The sequence below is a fragment of the Sciurus carolinensis genome, chromosome 7, assembly GCF_902686445.1.
Source record: "Sciurus carolinensis chromosome 7, mSciCar1.2, whole genome shotgun sequence".
Taxonomy (NCBI): domain Eukaryota; kingdom Metazoa; phylum Chordata; class Mammalia; order Rodentia; family Sciuridae; genus Sciurus; species Sciurus carolinensis.
In genome coordinates, this window is record NC_062219.1 from 69,261,791 (window position 1) to 69,287,431 (window position 25,641).

Below are 25,641 nucleotides of genomic sequence, written 5' to 3' on the forward strand. Positions count from 1 at the left end.
ACTGAATGTTAAATATGTAAAGTAAAATAATTGATTACTGATTGTCACAAATTTGCTTTTTACTAGGCACTGTGGTTATAGCAAAGCTGACCAAGAAGGGGATGAAGAACTTTACTTTCATTGTAAGTGTTTGGCTTTTCTTTATTATTCTGTACCCCAATTAATAATATGCAAATCTCATTGTTAGTATCAGCATGAACAAATTCCTAATGCATCATGCTTGAAATTACACGAGTTTAAACTTTTGCTTTTAAGCATTTAAGATATTTAAAATGAAAAATCATGTGATGTGAATTCAAAACAGTAAAGTGTATTGACAAATGTGATATAATTGAAAGATATTCAGCTGCTTTTACATCACAATTTTTCCTTTTGTAAACTTTGCACAAGTATTTCTTAATATTCTAATAACAATTCATGAAATGTTCCCCGTCCTGATTTTCTGTCTAAAGAATATCACTTCAGTTAGGAGGACAGACCCTTTTTTTTTTTGCCCAATGAGTGATGCTACTATGAAAGATAAAGCTAAGGAAACTTTTTCTACTATGAGTTACTTATCACTCATAGATAAATCATAGGACATAAAGAGTACAATAGTATATTCAATCCTCTATATTTTCCTATTAATTTTGAGTTACCTGACTCTTAAAAATTCACATCAGAAGTCACATTCTGAAGAGAATCTCAGACCCAAAGACAGTGCCCAGCTGCATTGATCTTATTCTCATTGCAATGTGAATGGCAAATGAAAATGAGAGCTGAGCATAAAATAAAAGCCTAATAATCAAATTATTTCATTTCTGATAATTAATAATTCTTATCCAAACCCATTTTTCTATTTTTAATACTTGAAAATACTTAAAATCAATTTTACATATTCTTTGTTTTGTAAATATGCTTCTAAAATTTCTTATCATAAATAAATTTCCTATAAATTATATAAAATATCACTGTGCAATTGGTCACATTCTTATGTCAATATTGTAGAAGATTTTGTCATATGACTTCCTAAAGTCATAAGAATATCTAAGGATCAATCAAGAATTCCTAATCATTTTAGAATATCCTTGTGATTGTTTTCTTTAAAATTCAAATGAATATATGTGGTTTAAAGACACAAATCACAAATACTCTTTTTATCATTCCTAAATTTTTTCAGTGTGTTTTTGTTTGTTGAACCATATTACCTTGTCTTTAGATTTTGGAAGAGAGGTGGTTTTATGTAATATGGGTCCAAATTGTTTATGTATAGAATTCCAGTCAGTGAAGGCAGGAAGGACGTGTGGGATGTGACAGATGACTAAAGTAAAGGAGAGGTGGAGTTATCATGATTTTTAAACTTTAGGGCTCCTCACTTTCATGGACTCCTTTCACCACCCTGGGAGCCCTAGCACTTTTACATATATAATCACATATTCCTTTCTCAAAGAGAGTATCCCAGATCATACAGGGTTCCAAACTTATAAAACTTGAAGCTACTCCTGATTATAAGGGAGTACCTGTGACTCCACCACCCTCTTGGGATTATTCAATATGCTCCCACTGTGCCAGCTTCCTTTTGCTAATTCATCAGTAACTTTCTTGTGAAAAGCCTCAGTGAAGAGAGCACCATAGTTAGAATATAACTAAAAGATATACAAGAAAAATGGAAGTCACAGTTTTTCCAATTTCATGATAGCAGAGAATATTTTTAACACTTCCCCAGACAGAAAGAGGAGGATCAAAACTTGAATCCCTAAATTTTTATTTCTAGTGTGAAATGTATACAGTAGGTTAACATGAGACCATATTTCCTGGAATCCTTGATCCTCCCCACATGTGAATAATGTAAGGGCACAATTCTTTAAGATTATTATAATCAGTATGTCACTTTCTTTTATTTATTGAGTATATCTGAGACACCACAAAATTATCAAATATACAAATTTTTGTTAATTTGCTTTTAACTCATAGGTTAGTGTAGACATTAAATTGAAACATGACTTATCCAAAACAAATTGTATAGCCTTGTGTTTAATGGTTATCATTCAGTTTTAATATTTTGATGCCATTCACATTTTCATGTTTCACATCCAGTTTGTAATTAGAAAAAATATATAAGTGCATGTCTTAAGCCAACTTATAAAAGATGAGCTTGCTATAATATCAACAGTTTTCATCTCTGTGGCAAAGTATCTATGGTGGTTCAAAAGTATGTAACATTCATGAAAAATGTAAATAAGGTATTAAAACATAAAAAAAATCACACTTTTACATTAGGATAAGAACAGACCAGAATATTCAGAATTTTTTTTATTAAAACATCCATTTTTAAATGAATAATGAAAAATAAGAGCACTTAACCTGTCCTATCCTGGTAAATCTTTGATATTTTTCGAATCATGCTTTTACAAGGATATCTTTTCTTGTCATTTGATAAGAACCTGGCATTTCATTTTATTTTATTATTGTATCTAACATACCTCAAGTACAACACTGTGGTCACCCACTGTTTACAAGCTGGGGTTCTTTTATTCCCTCAGTACATGGACAATTTTCCTAGATGCTAAGACACTGGATTGAATTTTTACAGAAACTTGAAAGCAACCATTTAACTGGCTTTTAGAGCACTGAATTTAATAGAATGTCTAGCCATTTGTATCAGGTGCACTCAACTCTCAGTGGCCCCAAGTGCTACATTTAAAGATATAAACACAATGGAGGAGTTTAGTGAAGCAATTCCAATTTACATTTTGTTTCCTCCTACCATTTCTCCTAACAATGTCTTGGAATCCAAGCTGGGCAGCATTTCATGTTTTTATGCCAAAATAGCTTTGGCCTGTCAAAATGTTTTATGACAGCTTGAATAAAGAACCATAAAAGACCCATTTGAAATGCAGAAGGCTAACTCCAATCTAGCTCCCTTATCAAAAAAACAAAGCAAAAACAAACAAACAAGAACCAAAAACAAAACAAAACAAAAAAAAAAAAAAAAAAAAAACAATGAAAGAAAGAAAGAGAGAGCAAAAAGGGAGAAGATGGCTTTTTCTCCATCTGCCTGCCAATCTAGGAGGTTAACCTATTGTTTTCTTCCCTTCTCTCTTTTTCTCTTTCCCCCTCTTCCTGTACTCCTTCTTCTCTCTTTTCTCTTTCTATCCCCTCTCTCTTTTCTTTTTGTGTTGTTTTTTTTTTCATGTTCAGCTTTAGTAACAAATGAACATCTGTCAGTTTTATAAACTGCAACAATAATTGTTTAAGACAATCAATTTTGGATAAACAATCAACTACAGCAGAATAAACCAAGATTTTTAAATTCCATTTTCCTTTATACATTCTGCTTCCTTTTGTTTGTTATATGTTTATTTTTAAAATATAATTTTAATTTAATGTGATGGCATAAGCACAGTTAGGCTGCAGTGTAATATATGAAGAAATATATTGTTCTCCAAATAGTAAGATTTCTTGAAAAGATTGTTTGGTGGCTTTGTTAACAATAAAGACTTTTTGAGGATATAGTGTAATTTTTTTTCATTGCATTAATATAACCAAATATATGCCTATTTATCTTATCTTTGTCTTTAACCAAATGATTAGATTTGGAATACATTATTGTTAACTGAATTTGATATAAAGTTGACATAGCATTATCTGTTACCTGCATGCTTCTGGGTGCATTTTAAGAAGATTTTAACTTTTAAGATGAATCTATGTTGTTTGAATTTTGACTACCTTTTGTGAGGCATACTGGCTACCTCCTCATAGCAGTTAAGATCTTCCAAAGCCTTATAATTAAAAGGTCTTATAAACCATTCCTCTTTCGAATTGCTGTCATACTTGGTTAACAGATCCCAGGAATATTGTACATTTTCTAACTTTCCTCTGCACTTTGTACATCTGGCCTCTATTGCCTTTCAAGGTGAAGATGAAACTATGTCTTTAGAAGATTTCTCTTTGATTCTGTGATAGCGCTCCTTCATATCTTGTATTAATTTTGTGTATATGTCAACAGTGGTTGGTCTTTAAAAAAATAAATCAAAAGAATAAGTAAGATGTCTAAATGTTTTTTAATATTGCTGTCAGTGTAGTAGTCTACCTGTAAATGAAATGTCTTCTTTTCCCCATGTATTAATTTGATGGATTGACTGATTGATAGTTTTACAAATGTGTTTCCAAGTCCATTACAAACCTCAATATGGCTTGAACTATGCCATGATAGCAGTGAATTTAATTATACCTCAAGTCTGATAGGCATGTCAGAAATTTTGGTGGATGTCTTTTGTTGATTTACTGGAAAAGCTATTCAGTTAGGAACCTATGAGCTGGATCCTATGTTACCTATAGAAGCTTGCAGATAATACCTATACGCCAACAGACTGAAGTAGTCTGTTAAAACGGCTGTGAATCAGGTGATGTGGAAGCAAGTTCACTGTTCCAAGGAGCACTCTGCATAATGAAATTCCTGGGCTGACTGCACAATAAGTGCTTTGCTTCATCACAGTCATGCTTTCTTACATCATTACAGTTAAATTTCCAGGCACCAAAACCTACATTGACCCTGAAACCTATGAGGACCCAAATAGAGCTGTCCATCAATTCGCCAAGGAGCTAGATGCCTCCTGTATTAAAATTGAGCGTGTGATTGGTGCAGGTAAGGCTGTTGTAGCTTCCTTGTTCAGCTGTTCCATTTAGCCAAGATCGAAAGTCATACATCATAATGACAGGCAAATAATTATACCTCAAGTATAGAACTTTTGCATTTACCTGAGCTGTTGGAAGCATTGACGCTGTACTTATTTATAAAATCTTAAGGGAAAAATGTGAAAAAGAAGCATGTGGCACAGAGAATCTGTATACATCCTGTTTTCTGTTGGTTTTCTTAAGATATTGTTCTATCGTAAGCTATTTCATAATTCTGACCTGTTGTTAAGAAACAACTTAGTAATTTTTAAAAGTCAGAATTTTCCTGAATTTTGGTGGAATGTACATTTCCACTTACTTATAACCTTCTTGCAAAACCTTCATTTTTATCTTTTTTCTTGTATTTGTAATTATTAGCTATTGTACTATTCAAATTCCTTAAGGAAAATTAATGTATATGAATTGCTTAAAGAAAATATTATTTTCTATAATTGTTCAAAATTAATTATACATTTTTTGTATCCCAGTCTCTTAAATCTAAAACAGTGCACATAAAGTCCACACTTCTAAAGCATTAATAAATATTTGCTTCTCGTACTTTGTAAATATTAGGAATGTTGAGGATCCTCTAATGTGCCCTCTCTAGTAGGCAGACTAGGTTATATAGCATACTTCAAATCTAAATGCTTATTTGGAAGAAGGTTTAATAATTGAATTGAAAAGCAGTAACCTATGCAACAGATAGTTTAGAAAAGCTTTACTTCTATGAATGAAATGTATCTTTAAGTTTTAATTTCATTTTGCCATTCTTTTCATAAATTATTTCATTGTGTCTGAGAAATAGAATCACCTATTCATGGTAATGAATCCATTTTAACTTGCAAAACTTTTTTTGTAATTAAAAAATACTTTTAAAGAATTTAATTCATTTACTTTGAGAAAGGAAATGTTTCAGAATTAAAATACAACTGGGTATTCTGTTATTTCAGGAGAATTTGGCGAAGTCTGCAGTGGTCGTTTGAAGCTTCCAGGGAAAAGAGATGTAGCAGTAGCCATAAAAACCCTTAAAGTTGGTTACACAGAAAAACAAAGGAGAGACTTTTTATGTGAAGCAAGCATCATGGGGCAGTTTGACCACCCAAATGTTGTCCATTTGGAAGGAGTTGTTACAAGAGGTAGATATTGGTTATATTTTCAGTAATTGAAGAGCAATTACTATTAATTACCATTACTGTGTTCACAATAAAACATCAAATCATGGATATTTTATATATTCTAAGTGAGCAATTTTTTTGTTACTAATTAAAACAATTATTCTTTTATGCTACCACTTCAGAAACAATTGGGAAAAATTAATATAGGGTTCAAGTTGGAGAATACATCTTATATAAATAGATAGAATGAGTGAGAAATGCTTTTATTTAGTTTCAAAAGCCAAAAAAGTGAGAATTTAGTCTTTACATTTTATATAAAGTTTCATTTTCTTTGTGTTTCATTCACAAAGCAGGAGTCTGAAGTATATATTGACTTTTATTCATGTGGTTTAATCTTGTGAATCATGACCACTTTCTAAGCAGACACTGAATGACTTTTTAAACTTAGCAGCAGCACTAAAAATATTAGTAACAGTCACACTACCCATTCAGTCTCTCAAAAGAGCACCATGCGTTTTATTGGGGATAAAAGGGAATAACCCAAAAGTTTATGTGATGGCTTCTGAAATAACATTTTTTCCCTTTTATGTATTTTTTGATATTAGGAAAACCAGTCATGATTGTAATAGAGTTCATGGAAAATGGAGCCCTAGATGCATTTCTCAGGGTAAGTACCCAAATTATCCTCCCATTCAAAATATATTATGCATGTTGCCAATAAAACTTTATGAACTTTCTTTTACAATGTAAAATGCAAACAATATAAACCGAAAGAGGTCAGAAAATTGTCTTCAAAATGTTAATAATCAGAACTCTGTATTGGATTAAAATAAAATCTTTTGAATATTTACATAGTACAATGTTATTTTAAAAAGTTGTTTCCAAATATTAATACTGAAAGTATAGAGAATACCTTTAAACCTTGTAATCTGAACATATATTATAGAATACTATATGCAATTGTAAATGAAATACAGAGGAAATATAAAGAAAACTGAAAAGTGAGATAATTAGTTGAATTTGGCTCTGTGATCCTAACTCTGTTCTGTAGAAACATTTCTGTTGTATTGTTATGTGAAAACCAATCATAAAATGAACAATTATTAATATGGTTTTCAATTAATGGACTTTGATTTTTTGTGATAAATCCTAAATGAATAGACATGCAGATTTTTATTCTTGGAGGTTTTTCACCAAGAATACAAGCATGTTGACATTTTTCCAAACGGCAAAAAAGAAATAATCTAAAGAATAAGAGGTCATGTAAAGTTTCTTTTACATGGTTCTAGAATGACACAGTCAATCCAGAATTATAAACAATTAGAGGATCCAGAGAAATTGTAATTGTTGCATCATTATCATGGGCTCTCCGGAGCATCGAATAGGCAGTTCATCAGCTCAAAGCAGTATCCTGCATGCAACCTGCTTCTATTCAGTTGTAGAAATCTGTGGGTTACAAATACCTTAGGAACTAGTTGCAAAGGTTTCTCAAACTCATGTGCTGTGATGCTGTTGCCTGCAATGTTTCTATCAGCAGCAAAACAATGAATGAAATAAAAACAAATCAGTCTTTAAAATCATTTTCTACTGCTTAGTGTTTCTTCATTCTCAAATACTTAACCCTTTTCTTTTTGTTACTATTTGAAAAAAAAAAACTTATAGTTCATGTGTATTTATTTGTTAAAATATTTTTAGATTATTTATATAACTTTTGGCATGGGGAAAAACATGACTGTCAGAGGTAATATTTTTGTATATTTCATTTCCTAAATTTGACTTATAATTAGGGCATACACTTGGACTTGTATAATGTCAAGATATTGTTAGTTAATATTAAAATAACAAATTAATATAAATAATTAAATAGTGATCACACCTCTATCTCATTTTATTTGAATATCAATTAAATCAGCATGTGTTATATTTTTTCACAAGTGTCTATATTATATAGGAAATTAATGCTTTCCATTATACAACTGTAAAGGACAAGAAGGTAGACATCTTTAATGTTGACTTTTTTTCCCATCTTAAAATACATTTACTGGAATTTTATTTTGTCTTCCTCCAGAAACATGATGGGCAATTTACCGTCATTCAGTTAGTAGGAATGCTGAGAGGAATCGCTGCTGGAATGAGATATTTGGCTGATATGGGATATGTTCACAGGGACCTTGCAGCTCGCAATATTCTTGTCAACAGCAATCTTGTTTGTAAAGTGTCAGATTTTGGCCTGTCCCGGGTTATAGAGGATGATCCAGAAGCTGTCTATACAACTACTGTAAGGAAAAGTCTATCCCTGTCCTTTTTCATATTTGTAAGATTTTCTTAATATGAAAACAGTATTTTCTTCAAAACTAACAATAAGAAAGAGACAAAGTGACCTCTCAGCTTTTTATGGTATCTTATTTTTTTGTTGTTGTTTTGGAAAAATTATTGTTGTTATTACAGTCTACATATAAGCTAAGAAGGGAAGTCATAAGAGATAACACTGCTTAACTTCTGTTTGGATGTTCCTTTAAATAGAGTACAATTGCTGTGTATGGTGGCACATGCCTAGTAACTCGGGAGGCTGAGGCAGGTGAGATCAAGGCAAGCATCAGCAACTTAACCAAATCCTGTCTCAAACTTGAAGAGCAAAATAAAAAGGTCTGGGGATATAACTCAGTGATAAAAACACCCTGGGTTTAATCCACACACACACACACACATATATACATATGTATGTACATATATGCATATACGTAATTACGTAGAGCAATGTCTAGTTACTAGGTCATAGTTGAAGCAAAAATTTAAAAATATATTCATTTAAAATAAAGATTTCAAAAGAATCTTAACTATGCTAACTCATAAGTTTTGTGATATTAGAAAAAGGTAAATAGCTGGGCACAGTGGTGCACATCTGTAATCCCAGCAGTTTAGGAGGCTGAGGCAGGAGGATAACGAGTTCAAAGCCAGCCTCAGCAAATTAGCACGGCTCTAAGCAACTCGGTGAGACCCTGTCTCTAAAATAAAGTAAAAAAAAGGAGCTGGGTGTTTGGCTTAGTGGTTAAGTTCCCTGGGTTCAGTCTCCAGTATCAAAAAAGAAAGAAAGAAAAAAAAAAAGAAAGAAAGAAAGGAAAATATGTGAGGGTTTATATAAATACCCCATATTTCACTTCATTTTACTAGTAATGCTACTAATTTGTCATCGTCTTTTCATTAAACTCTTTTCCCAAAGACCACACGGACCATTAAGTACAGTTGCCTTAAAAATGAAAACTTGTAATGAGAGTCTAATATATAAAGATTAGTGACCTTAAATCCAAATAGATTCAAAATAGTTAAAACTGCCGCTGCTGAATATCTAACCAATATACAAATGTTTAACAGTAGCTTTTGGCATGACCATAAATGATTTATAAGTTATTATACATATTTAAAATGTCAACTTATTTTTATAACAGGGCGGAAAAATTCCAGTAAGGTGGACAGCACCTGAAGCCATCCAGTACCGGAAGTTCACATCAGCCAGTGATGTCTGGAGTTATGGAATAGTCATGTGGGAAGTTATGTCTTATGGAGAACGACCTTACTGGGACATGTCAAATCAAGATGTAGGTGTTACATCAGATAAACAAACAAAACCACTTAGTACATTAATAGTCATTATTATTAGAACACATAGGTAATGCCTAATTAAGAACTTTTTACAGAATTGTAAAAGTATGGTTACTTAGTTTTCCACAAATATTACCACAATAATTACCATTTAGTGGTTCTGTGAATTTTGGTTTTTGTTGTTAAGAATTCCACTGTTTCTTTTATTTCAATTCCATGGGCTTAATAGAACTGTAAAGCATACTTCTTCCTTAACGAAGGTAGTAATGCTGTGCTTGGGGAGCTATAGTGGAACAGCCACATAAGTAAAAATTGTTTGAGGAGAGGAAGGGAAGCAAGGCTGCATTTCATTTTGTCTTTGAAGCTTATCATTGGGTTTCCCTTAATGTTCTGAAAAAAAAATCTTTTAAAGTTATTATACACTTGTTCAATTAATAGTTTCATGATGTAATGTAGATTTTATGATCGATAATGGTGTTTCATAGTAACATTTTAGAATGTCATCACAATGACAACCTGGGAAATTCCTTTAAAAAAAATGTGAGTTATTCAGTGTGGATACCCTGTTACCAAGAGGGCATGCTAACACATAAAACATGCAGTTATCCTTTGAGAAAAGACATTGATGACCACCCATGGGGCATACATGTCACACCAAGAGATCATTTATAATTTTTTAAATGACATAGCATAAGTACAAATAAATATTTGGTTTTGTTAGGTCATACTTTCTAAAATTATCATTTTTGTAGGCCAAGAACATTAAAATATTAGCAGAGTCATACAGTTCAACATATTGAAAATGTGAGCAATTTTAGAGAAATACAGAGCAAATAAAAAATCTAAGAATGTTCCTGGATTGAGCTGAAAATCTGGTGAAGGCTTTGTTTATGGATGATAAGAGAAATATCTGAGGGAACATATTGAGAAGTCCAGAATCAAAGGTTTAAGGAGGTATATGGAGACCAACCAAATGTATTCACTTTCCTATAACAAAGATGTAGTTCCCTGGTGGAAATTAAAAAGATGATGTCTGGGTAGATTGATGAAAGGTTTCTTTGAAGGAGTTTGGGATTGATACAAGACAAGTTCTTAGAGACTAGTAAAAAACAAGAAGCACTTAAAGGGAAATGGCATTACCTTTTAGAAAAAGAACGATTAGCAATTTGGAGTTGATAATTCTTAAGGGATCATAAATATGAACAGCAATCAAGCTAAGTACAGCTAAAATTATTTTGCAAAAAGAGATTAAAATATTATATTAAATTGATATCATTTTTATATTTTAGAATTGCTCCTATCAATTTCTTATGATTCTTAAAACTTATTTTTAGACAGCAAAAGTAAGGTTGTCCCTGGGTTGTTGGTAAGTTGAATTTTGGTGGGGTTTCATCCAAATTTCTGCATTATGTGAAAGTTTATGCCTCAGAGTAGGAAGGTTTTAAATTAGTTAAACCTTTTGGTATTTTGAATTGAGTAATGACATGAAACTTTTTCTTGTTATGTTTTGTTTTGTTTTTATTTTTGTATTTCAAAGATAAAAGTCTAAATAATGAGTCCACTTGGCAGAAGCAAAGTTGTTAATATTTGACAGGTCTCAGTGTCAAAGATATCATAGACTGTCAAAATGTGGGCAAACAAATCCTTGGGGTAGAGAAAGAGAAATATTTACATTCCCCAGACACTCCATAGAGTTTCATTTCTTTTGACACCTTCCTTCTATACGAGATTCAAACATAAAAGGACTGACAGGAATATGAGATGTCTTAAATCCAAGGTTCACTTAACTTCTGAAAACAATGGAAGCAGTTAAGGAGGAAGAAGTAAATATCTCTAATTTTAATTTTTTAAAATTCCCTGGGTATTATTTCCTTGAAAAGGAACATAACTATAGAATTTTTATACCAAAATTTAATATATATTTTGTTGGCTAAATGAAATTGTAGTGAAGTTTAGTTCTGTCCTATTTAGCACCATTCTTTTTTTTCTTTTACTTTGAAGAATTATATTTTGAATTATATTTGGACACAGATTTGTTTAGTAGTAAGAGATTACCTACATGTTTCATTTTATATAGTGAAATTGATATTAATATTCTTCTTATTGAATAATATCCATTACATCATATTTACATTGTTAAAGTACTTTGTGAACAGACGTATGTTAATTTTCAATATACAAATGGATAAAAAATTGACAATTCAAATTAATTCTGGGATAAAATTTTCTAGATAATGTTTTTTTTACTTGGAGTCTCTGGTAAGAATTCATTGAGAGACTGAAGAGATCTGTGAACTCCATGGTATATGTTGGAAAAACCTGCGTATGTGAATATACTGTACTTTGGTGGGAGGAGGGAAGTTTGCCTGAGTCAGATTTTCAGATATATTCTGGGAGGAGGGGGAGATATATATATATATAATGTATATGTATATATATATACACACATATATATACACATATTAGCCTAATATATGTACATATACACAGACATACACATACATACATACACATTAGCCTAGAAGAATTTATTGAATGAACAAATTTACTTTGCAGTGTTAAAATTTAGTAGCTAGGTATTTGTCAAGGATTTTAAAGAACCCTCCAATTTGCTTTGCATTTTGAAAGATTTTTCATAAGTCACCGTGAAAACCAGAAACAAACTGATTGTTATATTTCTAAGGCTGAACACTGAGTAAAATGAGGTTTCGGTAATTGCAATGGAGAAATAGGAAAAGAGTGGTATAGAAGTGAGTCAGAGAGTTATCATAGGCAACCCAGGACAGCCCAGTGAATGCATGACCAGATCCACATCCAAAAGATTATCACTTGATTACCACCTGAATGAGCCCTCATTTTTATTTCCACATACCTATAACTTTCTTGAGTTTTAACTGCAATGGAAAGAGTTGAATTTAGATATTTGCCAATAAATTCAAGTACTTAAGCTTTCCAAATAAATTCAAACTTTTATCCTTTAGAAAACTCTACAGATAGTTTAGCTCTTTCCATTAATGCCCTTTCAAAAAGAATGCTTTATGTATGTAAATATGTTCAAACAAAATAAATATTGGGAAATTGATAATACTCCTTTGGCTATGATAGCAGCTTTTAATTGAATTAATGTGGATTAGTCCAAATAAAATTTTTACTTTGATCTTTAGAAGTATTGAAATTACATAGATTTTCTTTTGTTTACAGTATACAATGTTTTATTTTTCTTAAAGATAAAATAATCAATTGTTAATTTTATTGGTAGGTAGTCATTAGGATCAAAAATTTAAGCTTCCATAAATATATGCAACATAAAGATTATTACTTGAAGACATCCATTAAAATTCACTTAAGATCTTTGAAAATATAATGAACTTGTTACTAAATTTATTCTTAGCTAAATTGTGAGCTCTGAATTTTTCCTTTTAAAAATAATTATGGAGCCAGGTGTGGTAGTACATACCTTTAATCCCAGCAATTTGGGAGTTCGAGGTTGGAGGGTCAGAAGTTCCAGGCCAGTCTCAGAAACTTAGCAAGGCCCTAAGCAATATAGGGCCTTGTCTAAAAATAAAAAATTAAAAGTACTGGTGATTTAGCTCAGTGAGAAAGTGCCCCTGGGTTCAATCCCCAGGACCATACACACACACACACACACACAAATTGTATTTGATTTATGACTTTGTATATTTTCTATATTATAATGGAAACAAAAATGTGATTTTTGGGTAAAACTCTGACATAACACCATAAGTGGAGTCCAACACATTTTAATTGAAGAAAATGTGGATGGTGTATTATTGTGAGGTTAATGAAATGAAAATGAGCATTGAACAGAGGACAGAAGCCAATCACAAAATATCCCATTTTGAGTTATTACAAGCCCATTGTCATGGGGTCTCTCCATCCTCTATTTTTGTCTTAATTATAAGGGTCAGACTGTGATAATATGGAAACACTTCTCAGCAAGTAACTTTTGATTTATTTTTAAGTATTTGTTGATAGTATGTGCCAAAGGAGTGATCCCTGTTGTGTCCCAGAGGTCTTTTTAGAAAATGCCACTTGTACTTATCATTTCCCATTCCTCTGGGAACTATCTAGATATAGAATTGTTCATGAATATTTTTATTTCACTTTTATTAGAACAGTAAAAGCAAATCTGAAGACATATCCAAGGGGTTTCTGGTAATTTCACAAAAAGATGTTTTAAATGAATTCAGTGAATAATCACATAATCCTTCAAGTGGAGATTTTACCATTTTACCTGCATGCTTTGTTTCCCAGAATATTGTAGAAAGTTAGGTTTTCTTTTCCTAATTGGAAATAAAGAGCAGTTCATAACCACATGGGCTCTATTCAACCAGTGTACATCTAATTCTGTCTCCTTCACTAGCAGCTATATTATATTGTCCCTTTTATTTCCTTGTGCCACAGATTCTTTCTAGAATCATTATAATAATCACACTTATCTAACAAGGCTTTTTTAAAGATCAAGTGAGATAATTCCAGTTTAAAACCATACCAAGCACCTAATAAGTATTCCATAAATATTTATTCAGATTATTAGTTGTGTCTTTAACAGATCAGTTGTTCTTCTGGTAGACTAACCAAATAAAAACTGCCTGACATCCAAGTCCAGTTTGTGACCCTATTGGCCAATTTGTCCTCAAAGGGTACACCTTGGATTATGCCAAACTATTTTAAAAGTCAGTGGAGAGTCCCAGCAAGAATCTCTAGTGCTCTTCTGGTTGGGGACATGATCATCAATGGGAGCTTTAGGATACCAAATTCCAGGATATCACTTTCGGTTTTATATTCTTCTACTGTCCTTTGAAAATTTGTATCACACTCTGTCACTGAACATAGCTAGAACTATTGTTTTGTGCTAAGTTCATTGTTGTTTCTCTACTATAACAATAAGCTGTCTCAAATTTCTATAAAGAAATTGGACACCTACAGAGGTTGATTAAATCTTTGATTCCTGTAAGAGTCATCTGATGGTACTATACTTTTCATTCATTGACCCAAAAATAAGAATGCACTGTGTGCAAAGCCCTCAAGAATTCTAAATGTTATCACAAAAGCTTGAAACCCTGTAGAAGTGTCTATAGTAGGACCATGAAAAAATATTTCATTTTACATTTGAAAGATTATTTGGAGGGAAAGATCATTCCATGTGCATTATTTCTTTAAGGACACCTGAAGAAACTATAAGCAGAGAAAAAGATTGGGAGGTGGTGGAAAATAATGAGCATTAAAATGAGGTTCTGCAAATCAGAAGGATACTACATATGCTCAAATACAAGCAAACTCAAAATAAAAAGAAAGTCACTCTTTTTCTAATGGGAAAAAAAAATTCCCCAATTGCTTGTTATGTGGTCATTTTGAATACATAAAGTTTTACAAGTTATTTTATTTGTTAATGACTTGAACCACTATTTAAATCATTTAACCCAGCTTTCTAAACATACATTATATTTACTTTCATCTAAATTGTTTGATATATAGCAGTTTTGAACCCAAGTACACTATTGTTAGAGGAATATTATACAAAACCATATGAAGTGCTTTGCATGTAGAGCAGACTCTTAAAATATAGTTCCTCCTATACTTATATATTTGTGATCTTTTCAGAGTTATCATTTATGTGTATATGCTTGTGGAATAAATAGTTTTATACAGGGCTATTTGAAAGGAATATTTACAGTGATAGTCAACATTTGTAATTATGGGATCATAAATGGGAATTTTTTTAATTCTATCATATGAACTTCATTAGCCCTCAGTATTATTGCTAGTTAGTTCAGGTCACTTAAAGTTAAGGTAAATTCTCCATAATTATTGTTCAAATAAAATTCCTTACACCTATAATTTTAGATTTTGTGAAGACAACTATAGAACACTGACTACATCCCTCTTCAGGCAATGAAAAATATTTTCCTCATATTAAGCATATATTATATTTAGGAAGTTAGAAACATCAGAAAGTGTTAACTAATTGGCAATGCATGTAAGGGAAAGAAAGTTCTCAGCTCTTTGGAGTGACTGGGAGTGCTGATAATTGAAATAGGAAAAGATTGAAGAGAAGGTGATAAATTCAATTTTAAATTTAGAGTGACAGAGACCCTTGAAAAATCCAGATGTACTTGTCTTTTAAATCAATGGAAATACAGCCTGGTCACCAGGAGAGAGTTTGGGCTAAGATGTTATAACTAGAATACTTTTTAAAGATTACAATCTGTAAAGGTGTATCTACTTATCTTCTATACTTTATCAATTTGCACAGGGATATTTCTTAAATTCAAATGGAAATTTACCTTTCTTCACATGTATAAAAGATTTTCTCCAGAAATGATTAAAACCAGCTATATTACTCACTAAATCCTACAGTTTTGTTTTACATTTTAATGTGCTATTATTGAATGTAAGCATACATTTCATGGATCTGTTTCCCTAAATATATTAATGTCATTAACATTTTTTAAAACCAGATTTTTGTCTACTTTTGACCTTATTTTCTTCAAAAACTCAAAGCTACATATTATTTTGAGAAGGTAATTTTTCCTACATTTCTATTGCTATTGTATCATTATCAAAAGTTGTTATTTCCCCAGAATAATATTTTACTCTTTTATAAGCCCTTGTTTTTTGTGTTATCTTCTTATTGTGTTCTTTCCCCAGTTTTCATTAAACTCTTTCCCCAGCCACGCACCCTCCTCTGTGCTGATTTCCACGTGCTGGTGTGAGGCTGCTGACCTTGGAGTTAGGAAGAGAAGCCATCCCCTCTCATGAACCAGTGCAAACTATCTCCAGCACATCACTGTCTGACACTAGGCTTCATATTTTTTAAAAAGAATAGGGTGCTTGATAATATTTTCTGCCATAGTAATTCACATATTTTGATATTATTTTTAAAAGTATCATTTGAACTCATCAAAAAGTGAATCTTTTGGGCTCACATTTGGGTAACTCAGAATTTCCTTTTCCAGCTTGCAGAACTTTTTAATTTATAGGAAAATACATACATTCACAACTTTATACAAGTAAAATAGTTCCATAACATGTTCCCTTTTGAAAACCTCTGGGATGACATTAAAAATATTTCCATCTCTTGCACCCTGGGTGAACTTAATTGCTGCTCCCTATTGCTGAATTAAATAGGAAATGTCATCATATCCTTCCCTTCACAGATTCCTTAATAACAGGCTTAATGTTCATGCATGTTTTGGAAAAAACTAAGTCAGTCTTTTTCAAAGCAATGTGCCTCACTCTTCTAGGGATAAATCATTTTGCCTACCAAACAACTTATTTGATTATAATTGAACCTCAGTCAGTAATACATTTAATGTTCTTTTCACTATTAGGTTATAAAAGCAATAGAAGAAGGTTATCGCCTACCAGCACCCATGGACTGCCCAGCTGGTCTTCACCAGCTAATGCTGGATTGTTGGCAGAAGGAGCGTGCAGAAAGGCCAAAGTTTGAGCAGATAGTTGGAATTCTAGACAAAATGATTCGAAACCCAAATAGTCTGAAAACACCACTGGGAACTTGTAGTAGGTAAGAATACCTAAGGAAATGAATCTATATGAAATTCAAATATTCAAATAAGCTATTTTTCTCTTCAGTCCTACCCCAATAGCAGATTGACTTTTCCACTGACATGTAAATACATATTAAATGTCTTTCTTAGAAAAGTATCTTTGTGAAAAAATGGCATTTCATATTTTTAGGCCCAATATTATAATTTTATTTCTTTATTTCTTTTGCCTAATTTTTAGTTATACGCATATTGCTCATTTTATTATCTTGCTTTCAGTTATTTAATAAAATGGTTCTGTGAAGTTAAAATTGATAAAAGTAATTTGATAGATTATTTAAGAGGTATTCCCATTAAAAAGAGTCAGTTCATTTGGTTGGCTTGCTGCATTGTGACACTTATTAGCAGTTGCTCAGCTTCTGCTGCCAGGTAAACCTGATGTTTTGGTCTGTACTGTAGGAAGCTGAGCACCTGTGGAGGGAGGCACTGGAGCTCCCAAGGTGGTCACAGGGTGCACCTGTGCAGCAGATGCATCGTAGTTTTGATGGCACCCTTGTGACTGGAGCAAGTTTAAACAGCCAAATTTGCTTCCTTACTGCTGGTTACATTTGAAGAAGCAAATGAACATTTACTAACTAATTCCAAATACTGCAAGCTATACTTTTGTTTTTTGTGTTTTTGGTACTGAGGATGGAACCCAGAGGTGTTTTATCACTGAGCCATATCCCCAGCCCTTTTTATTTTTCCTTTTGAGACTGGGTCTCACTAAGTTGTTTAGGGCTGAGCTAAGTTCCTGATGCTGACCTCAAACTTGTGATCCTTCTGCCTCAGCTTCCCAAGTTCCTGGTATTACAGGTGTGTACTGCCACACCCACCATAAGCTGTATTTTTAAGAACATAGGAAAGACATATCATCCAGTAAAATTTAAATTCAGGAATTTATACTTACTGGATAACCTATATGTTTTAGGTTTTTATTATCATATCTGGTTATTATTATATACATCAATTAAAATGCTAACTTTATTCCTTCTTCTCTTATTCTTGTATAGGTTAAGTCATTCTTTTCTTTGGTAGTTCATGAGAATATTTGTTTTTCTGTTTTTTCTTATCAAGGCCAATAAGCCCTCTTCTGGATCAAAACACTCCTGACTTCACTACCTTTTGTTCAGTTGGAGAATGGCTACAAGCTATTAAGATGGAAAGATACAAAGATAACTTCACAGCAGCTGGTTACAACTCTCTAGAATCAGTGGCCAGGATGACTATTGAGTAAGTTCAAAATCCTTTTTAAAACTGTATTTAAGAATTGATTATGTACAAACCACACTTTCACACTTTCAGGTTACCTTCTTTATATGAAATACACAATCAAGGGGAAATAAAAACTTTCATTAAAGACACTAACTATATAAATAGGTCTTTATCTTTTTAACCCTTGCTGTAACCATTTTATTGTTGATAGTTACATATTCATTTTACAAATAATGAAGGTACGACTAAGACAATTTAAATATTTACCTAAATGACAACTATTTTGGCTCCATACCCAGTGTTCTTATACACCACCCAGTGAGACTTCCTTTTTCATTAACCACTTAATCATTTAGATTTCCATTTAGAAATTAATGAATTAATTTAAAAATTAAAATTAATTTAATAAAAATTCAAAATTTCATGCCCAATACCAATACATTAGAATGTATAAGATGATTATTTACTGAAAAGGTCAAAGGAAGCCTAATTAACTATCCTTGAGATTTTGAACTTTTTTTAAAACATTAGATTGATTCACTATTTTTCAACTAAAAAAATGACCTAACAAAACAGCTTTAAAAATTGCTATGAACTTGAAGTTAAAAGAACTAAGTGTGCACTTCATTATATGATCTTAGAAAATCTATTTACTCGTTCTGAATCTTGGTTTCCCTAAGTTTTACAGGTGATGCAGTTGCTCTTTATCAATATGTTTGAAAATGAGAAACAATGATCAAAATCCTATTCATGAGATCCTGTTTCAGTACTGCCTTGAGAAGGGTTGCAGATTCTCAGATGAGAAAATGACCAGCAATCAAATATTCTTTCTGATGTATGTCAGGAAATGGCACGAACATGAATTTAAGAATGTGAACATGATCTTGCTCCATTTTCTTCTAACCACTGTATGGCTGGACTTGACATATGCACCTTTGCATCCATAAAGTAATCAATGCCTCTGAAAAACTATGTTCCTGCTTTGAATTCTTAAGTATTCAAAGCCCCTGGTTTGAATACTTAAGTATTACACTATTGCAATATTTTAACTGCCCATAGATACCTAAACTTAACCTTTCTGACTATTGAGAAAGACAAAATTACATAAATAGTTAACTTAGTTCAAATCTGAGGTGTTATACAGTGGTAGTATTTAAGTGATAGTATTGCAGTATATTTTAAAATATTTTCTAACATATAATCAAATAATTGAAGTAAACATACAGCCAATAAATATGCTCAGAACTAACCACAGGATAATTCACCTACTTGTAAAATTTTACGTAGCCACTGATGCTTCCTCATATTTAAACTGGGTCTCAGAAATGTATCCATTTATACTACATCTTATTTTTTCCAACTAAAAATTTCAAATCCAATTAGGTTATAAAGTATAATATTTCAAATAACATTTCCTAACTGTACACATTAATAATAATTTTTAAAATTTTAATAATTTCTCATATAAAATTTTATATCTGTTCAAAAATAGCTCCCATGACAAATTGAGACCCTGAGTTAGCTAGGTTTTTACTAAGGAGAATGTTGATGCAGATTACCAATGTGCTCCATTTCAGGTATATGATCATAATACCCCACAGCAGTAAGTTAAGATCTGTTAGCCTAAGACAATTATATTATTTAAATAATTGATGACAGTTTAGAACCTTATAAGCTCTTTGCAAGGTACATGATAAAAAATATCTTTGTCTCTTTCAGGGATGTGATGAGTTTAGGGATCACACTGGTTGGTCATCAAAAGAAAATCATGAGCAGCATTCAGACTATGAGAGCACAAATGCTACATTTACATGGAACTGGCATTCAAGTGTGATAAGTAGTTCTCCCTATGTGGGAGTTTACAGACTGCAAGAGAACAGTACTGGCCTTCAGTATATGCATAGAATGCTGCTAGAAGACAATTGATGGACTGGGTCCTTCCTACAGTGAAGAGAAGATTTAAGAAGCACCTATAGACTTGAACTCCTAAGTGCCACCAGAATATATAAAAAGGGAATTTAGGATCCACCACTGGTGGCCAGGAAAACAGCAGTGACAATAAACAAAGTACTACCTGAAAAACATCCAAACACCTTGAGCTCTCTAACCTCCTTTTTATCTTATAGACTTTTTAAAATGTACATAAAGAATTTAAGAAAGAATATATTTGTCAAATAAAATCATGATCTTATTGTTAAAATCAACAAAATATTTTCCTTAAATATGTGATTTCAGACTTATTCCTTTTTTAAATCATTTGTGTTTATTCTTCACAAGGACTTTGTTTTAGAAAGTTGTTTATAGCTCTGGATCTTTTTAGTGTGAAATCTATGACACATTACTACACTGGGTACCTTTGAAAGAATCTCAAATTAAAAAGAAAACACATAGCATGATTGAAGTTATATCTTTGTCACAACATTGGTATCCTTTATATGCCATTTTATTATGTTTAATCAGTACTCTTTTGATATTATTTGCTGATTGGCAGGTAGTCCAGAAAAATGCAAGTTGCCAAGAGCTCTGATATTTTTTAAAAGAAGTTTTTTTGTAAAAATCAGACAACACACTAACTTTTCAATGAAAAAAGCAATAATGATCCATAAGTACTATAAGGCACTTTTAACAGATTGTTTATAGAGTGATTTTACTAGACAGAATTTAATAAAAATAACTCAAATTTTAGGTTTATGTCTATATAAAACAAAAGATGAGGCACTTCATCTAAAGAAGGTTGGTGAAGCCAAGTCTCTGAAAGCAAGAACTATCCAGTGTTATCTAAAATTTAATCTGAGCACATCAAGATTTTTTCAATCTTGTGACATTAGGAAATTTAGGAGAAGTAGTTGACGTCTATTTTATATTCTTTTCTGTTGAATGCAGTCCAAACATGAAAGGAAAGAATTAAGTTTTATATTAGAACTCTGAAGCATGATAAAGGGGGCAGTTCACAATTTTCACTGTTCAAAAACAAATTTGCTGCATAGAATATCACCACTGCAAGTAAAAAACAAAACAAAAAGTCTTTTATTTGTGAACACTGATGCAAGAAATGTGTTAAATGAAAGAACTCTTTTTACCCAAGAAGGAAGAGGTGAAGGATCTGGCTAAAAAGAAAAAAAAAAAAAAAAAAAAACTTTATTTATTAAACCATATTATTTGATTACTGTGTTAGAATTTCATAAGCAATAATTAAATGTGTCTTTATAGATATTTCAGGAATGTATACATATTGTGAGTAATGCTTTCAAAAGTTATGAAAATCATGAACTACCCCAGAATTGAACTGTTGTACTTCCAAAGAAAATTGGGCTGTTTATAATGATTTTAATAGAGAAAGATCCCAGGGATCGGTCATGATTGGTCTTGTTTGATAATGTGGACCTCCACAAACAAACAAATAACAGAAACAAAATCTGTAAATGTTCCTTTGTAAAACTTGTAAATTTTATTTATACTGTCTTGTTTTGTACACACATTTCTCTGTAGTGGGCTCTGAATACATTGAAAATGCACTATATTTTTCTATTTTACTTGCAGAGCATCACAAAAGAACAGGTATTTTCAGTGCTACATAATGTGTTTTCCCACATTTAGGACCAAAGATGGCTATAGAAAAACTCAAATGGATTGCTTCCCAAACCCCTCCCCACCCTTTTTTTTTTTTTTTTTTTCTTTTAGGTCACTGTACAGTGTTATTTGATATTTTAATTTATTTTTTAATTGACTAGAAAAATCATTTTAATTTCACTAAAATGTTTTTGTCCCTAAGGAAAAGTAATCTGTAAAAATAATTTTAATTAGCATAATACAGTCACCTAGATACTTCCATTTGTAATCTTTGTAATAGACTGTAAATATATTTTTGGAACTATAACACAATGTGCTTGAGGGTTATTTTTCAGTGTCTGCAGTGTATACAAGTGTTTATACTAAGTACAGCACTTTACAATTCTAATCAGTAGCATTGGCCTTTGTGAGAATGAGTGAGAGTTTGAGTGAGTGTTCTTAATTCCGTTTGGATTCTAGACTCACTAATAATGAAGTTCTTTTCTTGTTCATAGCTTAAGGTGCTTATTTTTTCTATTAAAATTAAATTAACAAAAAGCCATTCTAGAAATAGAAGACATAGTATGGTACACGCAAATGGTGTCTTTCCTGCTTTTTTCTAGCACTAGATTTATAGTTGAGTAGTCTTTCTTGAGTAGAAGGGCAGAATAAAAGTTTTTTTGAGTTTTTTTTCAAAAATAACTTTTTTCTTCAGCAATATACCTCATCTGCCTTAAATTTTTTACAGCTCTTTACAGGGAAAGGGGAGAAGGGATGGGAAAGACACACAGCACAATAGGAAGTGTATGATTACATCACTCTCTCTCGTTTGTAGGTTTCTTTTCCCAGTTGACATTATGATTTTGAAGTACATGTATGTGAAACAAATATTAGGAGAAAAAGAATTAACATTGTAATGCTGATTGTAATACTCTCTTCCAGAAAGAGACGAAATGGTATAATGATAAGAATGTACAACTTGCACCTTGAAGTCTTTTTTGATAAATTAGTGCTCAGGGGAGGAAAAGTAAAGAAAGCAACCGTCAAAAATAGAATTCCAAAATTATAAAAATGCAAAAGGAAATGGCCTCCTTGCTTTAATAGAGCCACCTTTTATAGAACACTGTTTTCACACTTGGTCTGTGTTTTGCATTCAGTACTGAAATAAAAGTAACTTTTATTACATCTGAATCTAAGGTTTTCTCAGCAATTGATCTGGGCCTTGTTTACTAAAACTGGTGGTTTATGCTTGTCAGAGCACTATTAGTTGAATCATATTGTATACTTATGTAATCTACATTAGCTAGTACTATTTAGGACTATATTTTAATTGCTCCTCTTATCTGTGTTTTTAAGACAATTAAAATGGTGTAATTCACCTCTCTTTTTTATTTAGGTAATGCTGATATTCTCCCTTTTGTTTCCTGAGTAGCCTAGAACTGTGCTACTCACTGATGTGCATGTTCAAATAAATTACTAATGTGTATTTTTTTGCTATATGTGGAGAAATCATGGGGAACTCGGGCGAGATGTGCTTTTTGTTGGTTGAATTTGTCCCTCCTTGCCTAAGAATTACTACAGGGGTCATCCTTTTATAAGGACAAACTGCTTTTGAACAGTGTCTTCAATGTATCAAGCACAAATAACTCTTTCTTCAACACGAATCATAAGTCTCTTTTTACCAGCTTAAAATAATAAACGAGTCTATTAGACAATGTAAAGAAAATCCTGTCTCCAATCATTGGTGGATTTCTTTATGTCCCTTATACGTTCTTTATTACCTTACACAATATCATGAGAAGAGTTTTGTAGAAATATCTGCTGTTGCCCATTCAGAATATGAATAAAAATTACTGTCCCTTGCTTCCCCTCATTCCCTTGCACAATGACTTAATTACTGTTAATTATTACAGAATAACAAGATCATGTCTTAAAGAGTCATACTATTGAACATTTTTAGCTAAAACCTTTTTTATTTATTCCTGAAACTACTACTATCAAGAATATTTCCATGAGAAAGAAAGTATTTTATCTCTGGACCCCGATTCAAACATTTGATGTAATAGAGCAACCTGGAGAGTTTTTGCACTAAGGACATTTGATGATGCAAGCGTGGAAAAAGTGATAAATCTGATTGTATGACTCAATAGCTTAACATTGACACTGAGCTATTATTTCAACTTGCACTTGAAGAAAACTAAGCACTCTCTAGAGTATCTCCATCTTAAACACTACAAATTCTTAACTAATATCAAACATGTTTCAAAAATGGTAATGGTAGTCAAAAGTCAGATGTGGTGCTATGACATTTGCGATGCTAATATTCAGGTTAGGCTGAACAAAAAGTCACATTATCTCTCCCTGAATCCCCTATGTTGGAGATCAAAGTAGAAATACACTCTACCACAGAGCTACATTCCCAATCCTGGAGCATTTGGAATCAAGGCCTACTTCTGCTTATCCGTGATATAAATGCTAATGAATTTCTGGGAGGTCAAAAATGCAAGGCACGGATGAAGAAGAGAAAATATGCAACATGTAATAACCCTTTTTTTATTTCACATGGTGATAATTTTATCATTTAGAACAGTGAGGGCTATGCCTGAAATAATTAAATAATCTCTTAAAATACTAGTTTAATAAATGGTACAAAAATATCCTATCCTCTTTTCCTTCAAAATTGCAAAGCCATTGTATACAAATATACCAGTTCTATTACTAAGTAAAAATTATGTTTTAATATTTATGGTAATCATCTAACAATTTTTTAAAGCACTTATCTCTTCCTTTTATGATTTTTGTAAATCATTAGCTGTAATGAAAACTCAGTATCAATTTTGAAGAAAGTTATTGAAAGGAAGACACAGGAATCAAATTGGTGATCAAATTCCCAAATGCAAAAATCACAGCTACCAATATTAACAGATGATAAAAGACAATGCTTGGTGCCTAGCAAATTTTCAAGGTGTCCTAAAGGAAACAATATTCTCTTGGCCTTGTGTTGATGTCCATGCAGTGTCCTTTGGCTAGCTGCTCTCACTAATGTCTAATGCATTTCAACATAGCTTGAAGATTATGGGCAGGAGAATAAAATATTTTAATAAGAACACTTCTGTGAGTCTCATTAGAGTTAAGTGCTGCAAGGGTTTTTTTTTTTTTTTTTTCCCAAGTTCAGTGATTAGATGTAATTAAATCTGTAATTAAACAATAAAAGACCTCTTCTGATTGACCTTGAGGTTCAAATAAATATAATTAATTGATCCAATTTAATTATTTAATTGGGACTATTGCAAAGTTTAGTAAGAACAATAAGTAAAGCTAGTCAAGTATTTTTGTAGGTAGGTAACAATAGAAGGGATTCCTTACGTATGGAAATATAGTAGGGGTTCTTAAATTTGACAATTTGGCAAAATAAAATATAAGTGTTGTCTATTATAAGACTTCATGATTAGCAAATGAACTCCATCACACATGACCTGTACTTGTTTTTTATTACTTCAAACGTAACTCTTTGTACTACTGAAGATTATTTTTGTTTCCCTTTTAAAACTCACAGTCTGTAATGAGATATATTTACAGATTTTGCATGTAAATGAAGTAAGTACAGTATGCTTTCCAATGTGTGATTAATCATAGTTTTTTCTTGAGGAAGAAACAGGCACATTGTTTTAAAGTAATGTTGGTTCTTGTTTAGCAAAGGGCAAACATGCTATTCAAGTCTCACCATTGCACTACATAACCAAAACTAAATAAAATGAATGATTAGACAAAATACTCTAGAGAAAAAAAGTGGAGAAAATTAAGCTACTTATGCAGAATTCATGTTTGTACAAATTCTGTGCTTTTAAAAATATTTCAGAATTTGCAGAATCGATACAAACAAGTCAAGAACACTTATAAAATGTGAAATGAATTTGAATACACTTATTACAATAATA

At 31.8% G+C, this 25,641-nt stretch overlaps 1 protein-coding gene across 1 annotated transcript in view; it reads left to right on the forward strand.

The window, feature by feature from the left end:
- Epha7 (EPH receptor A7) overlaps positions 1-21,803 on the forward strand; it is a 166,164-nt gene extending 144,361 nt beyond the window's left edge. The window contains 9 exon segments of the mRNA XM_047558628.1: positions 67-122; positions 4,502-4,627; positions 5,607-5,792; positions 6,377-6,438; positions 7,840-8,049; positions 9,218-9,367; positions 16,727-16,920; positions 18,017-18,172; positions 19,874-21,803. Coding sequence (XP_047414584.1) covers positions 67-122; positions 4,502-4,627; positions 5,607-5,792; positions 6,377-6,438; positions 7,840-8,049; positions 9,218-9,367; positions 16,727-16,920; positions 18,017-18,172; positions 19,874-19,988 — 1,255 coding nt within the window. The 3' untranslated portion in view covers positions 19,989-21,803.
- Positions 21,804-25,641: the final 3,838 nt, after the last annotated feature.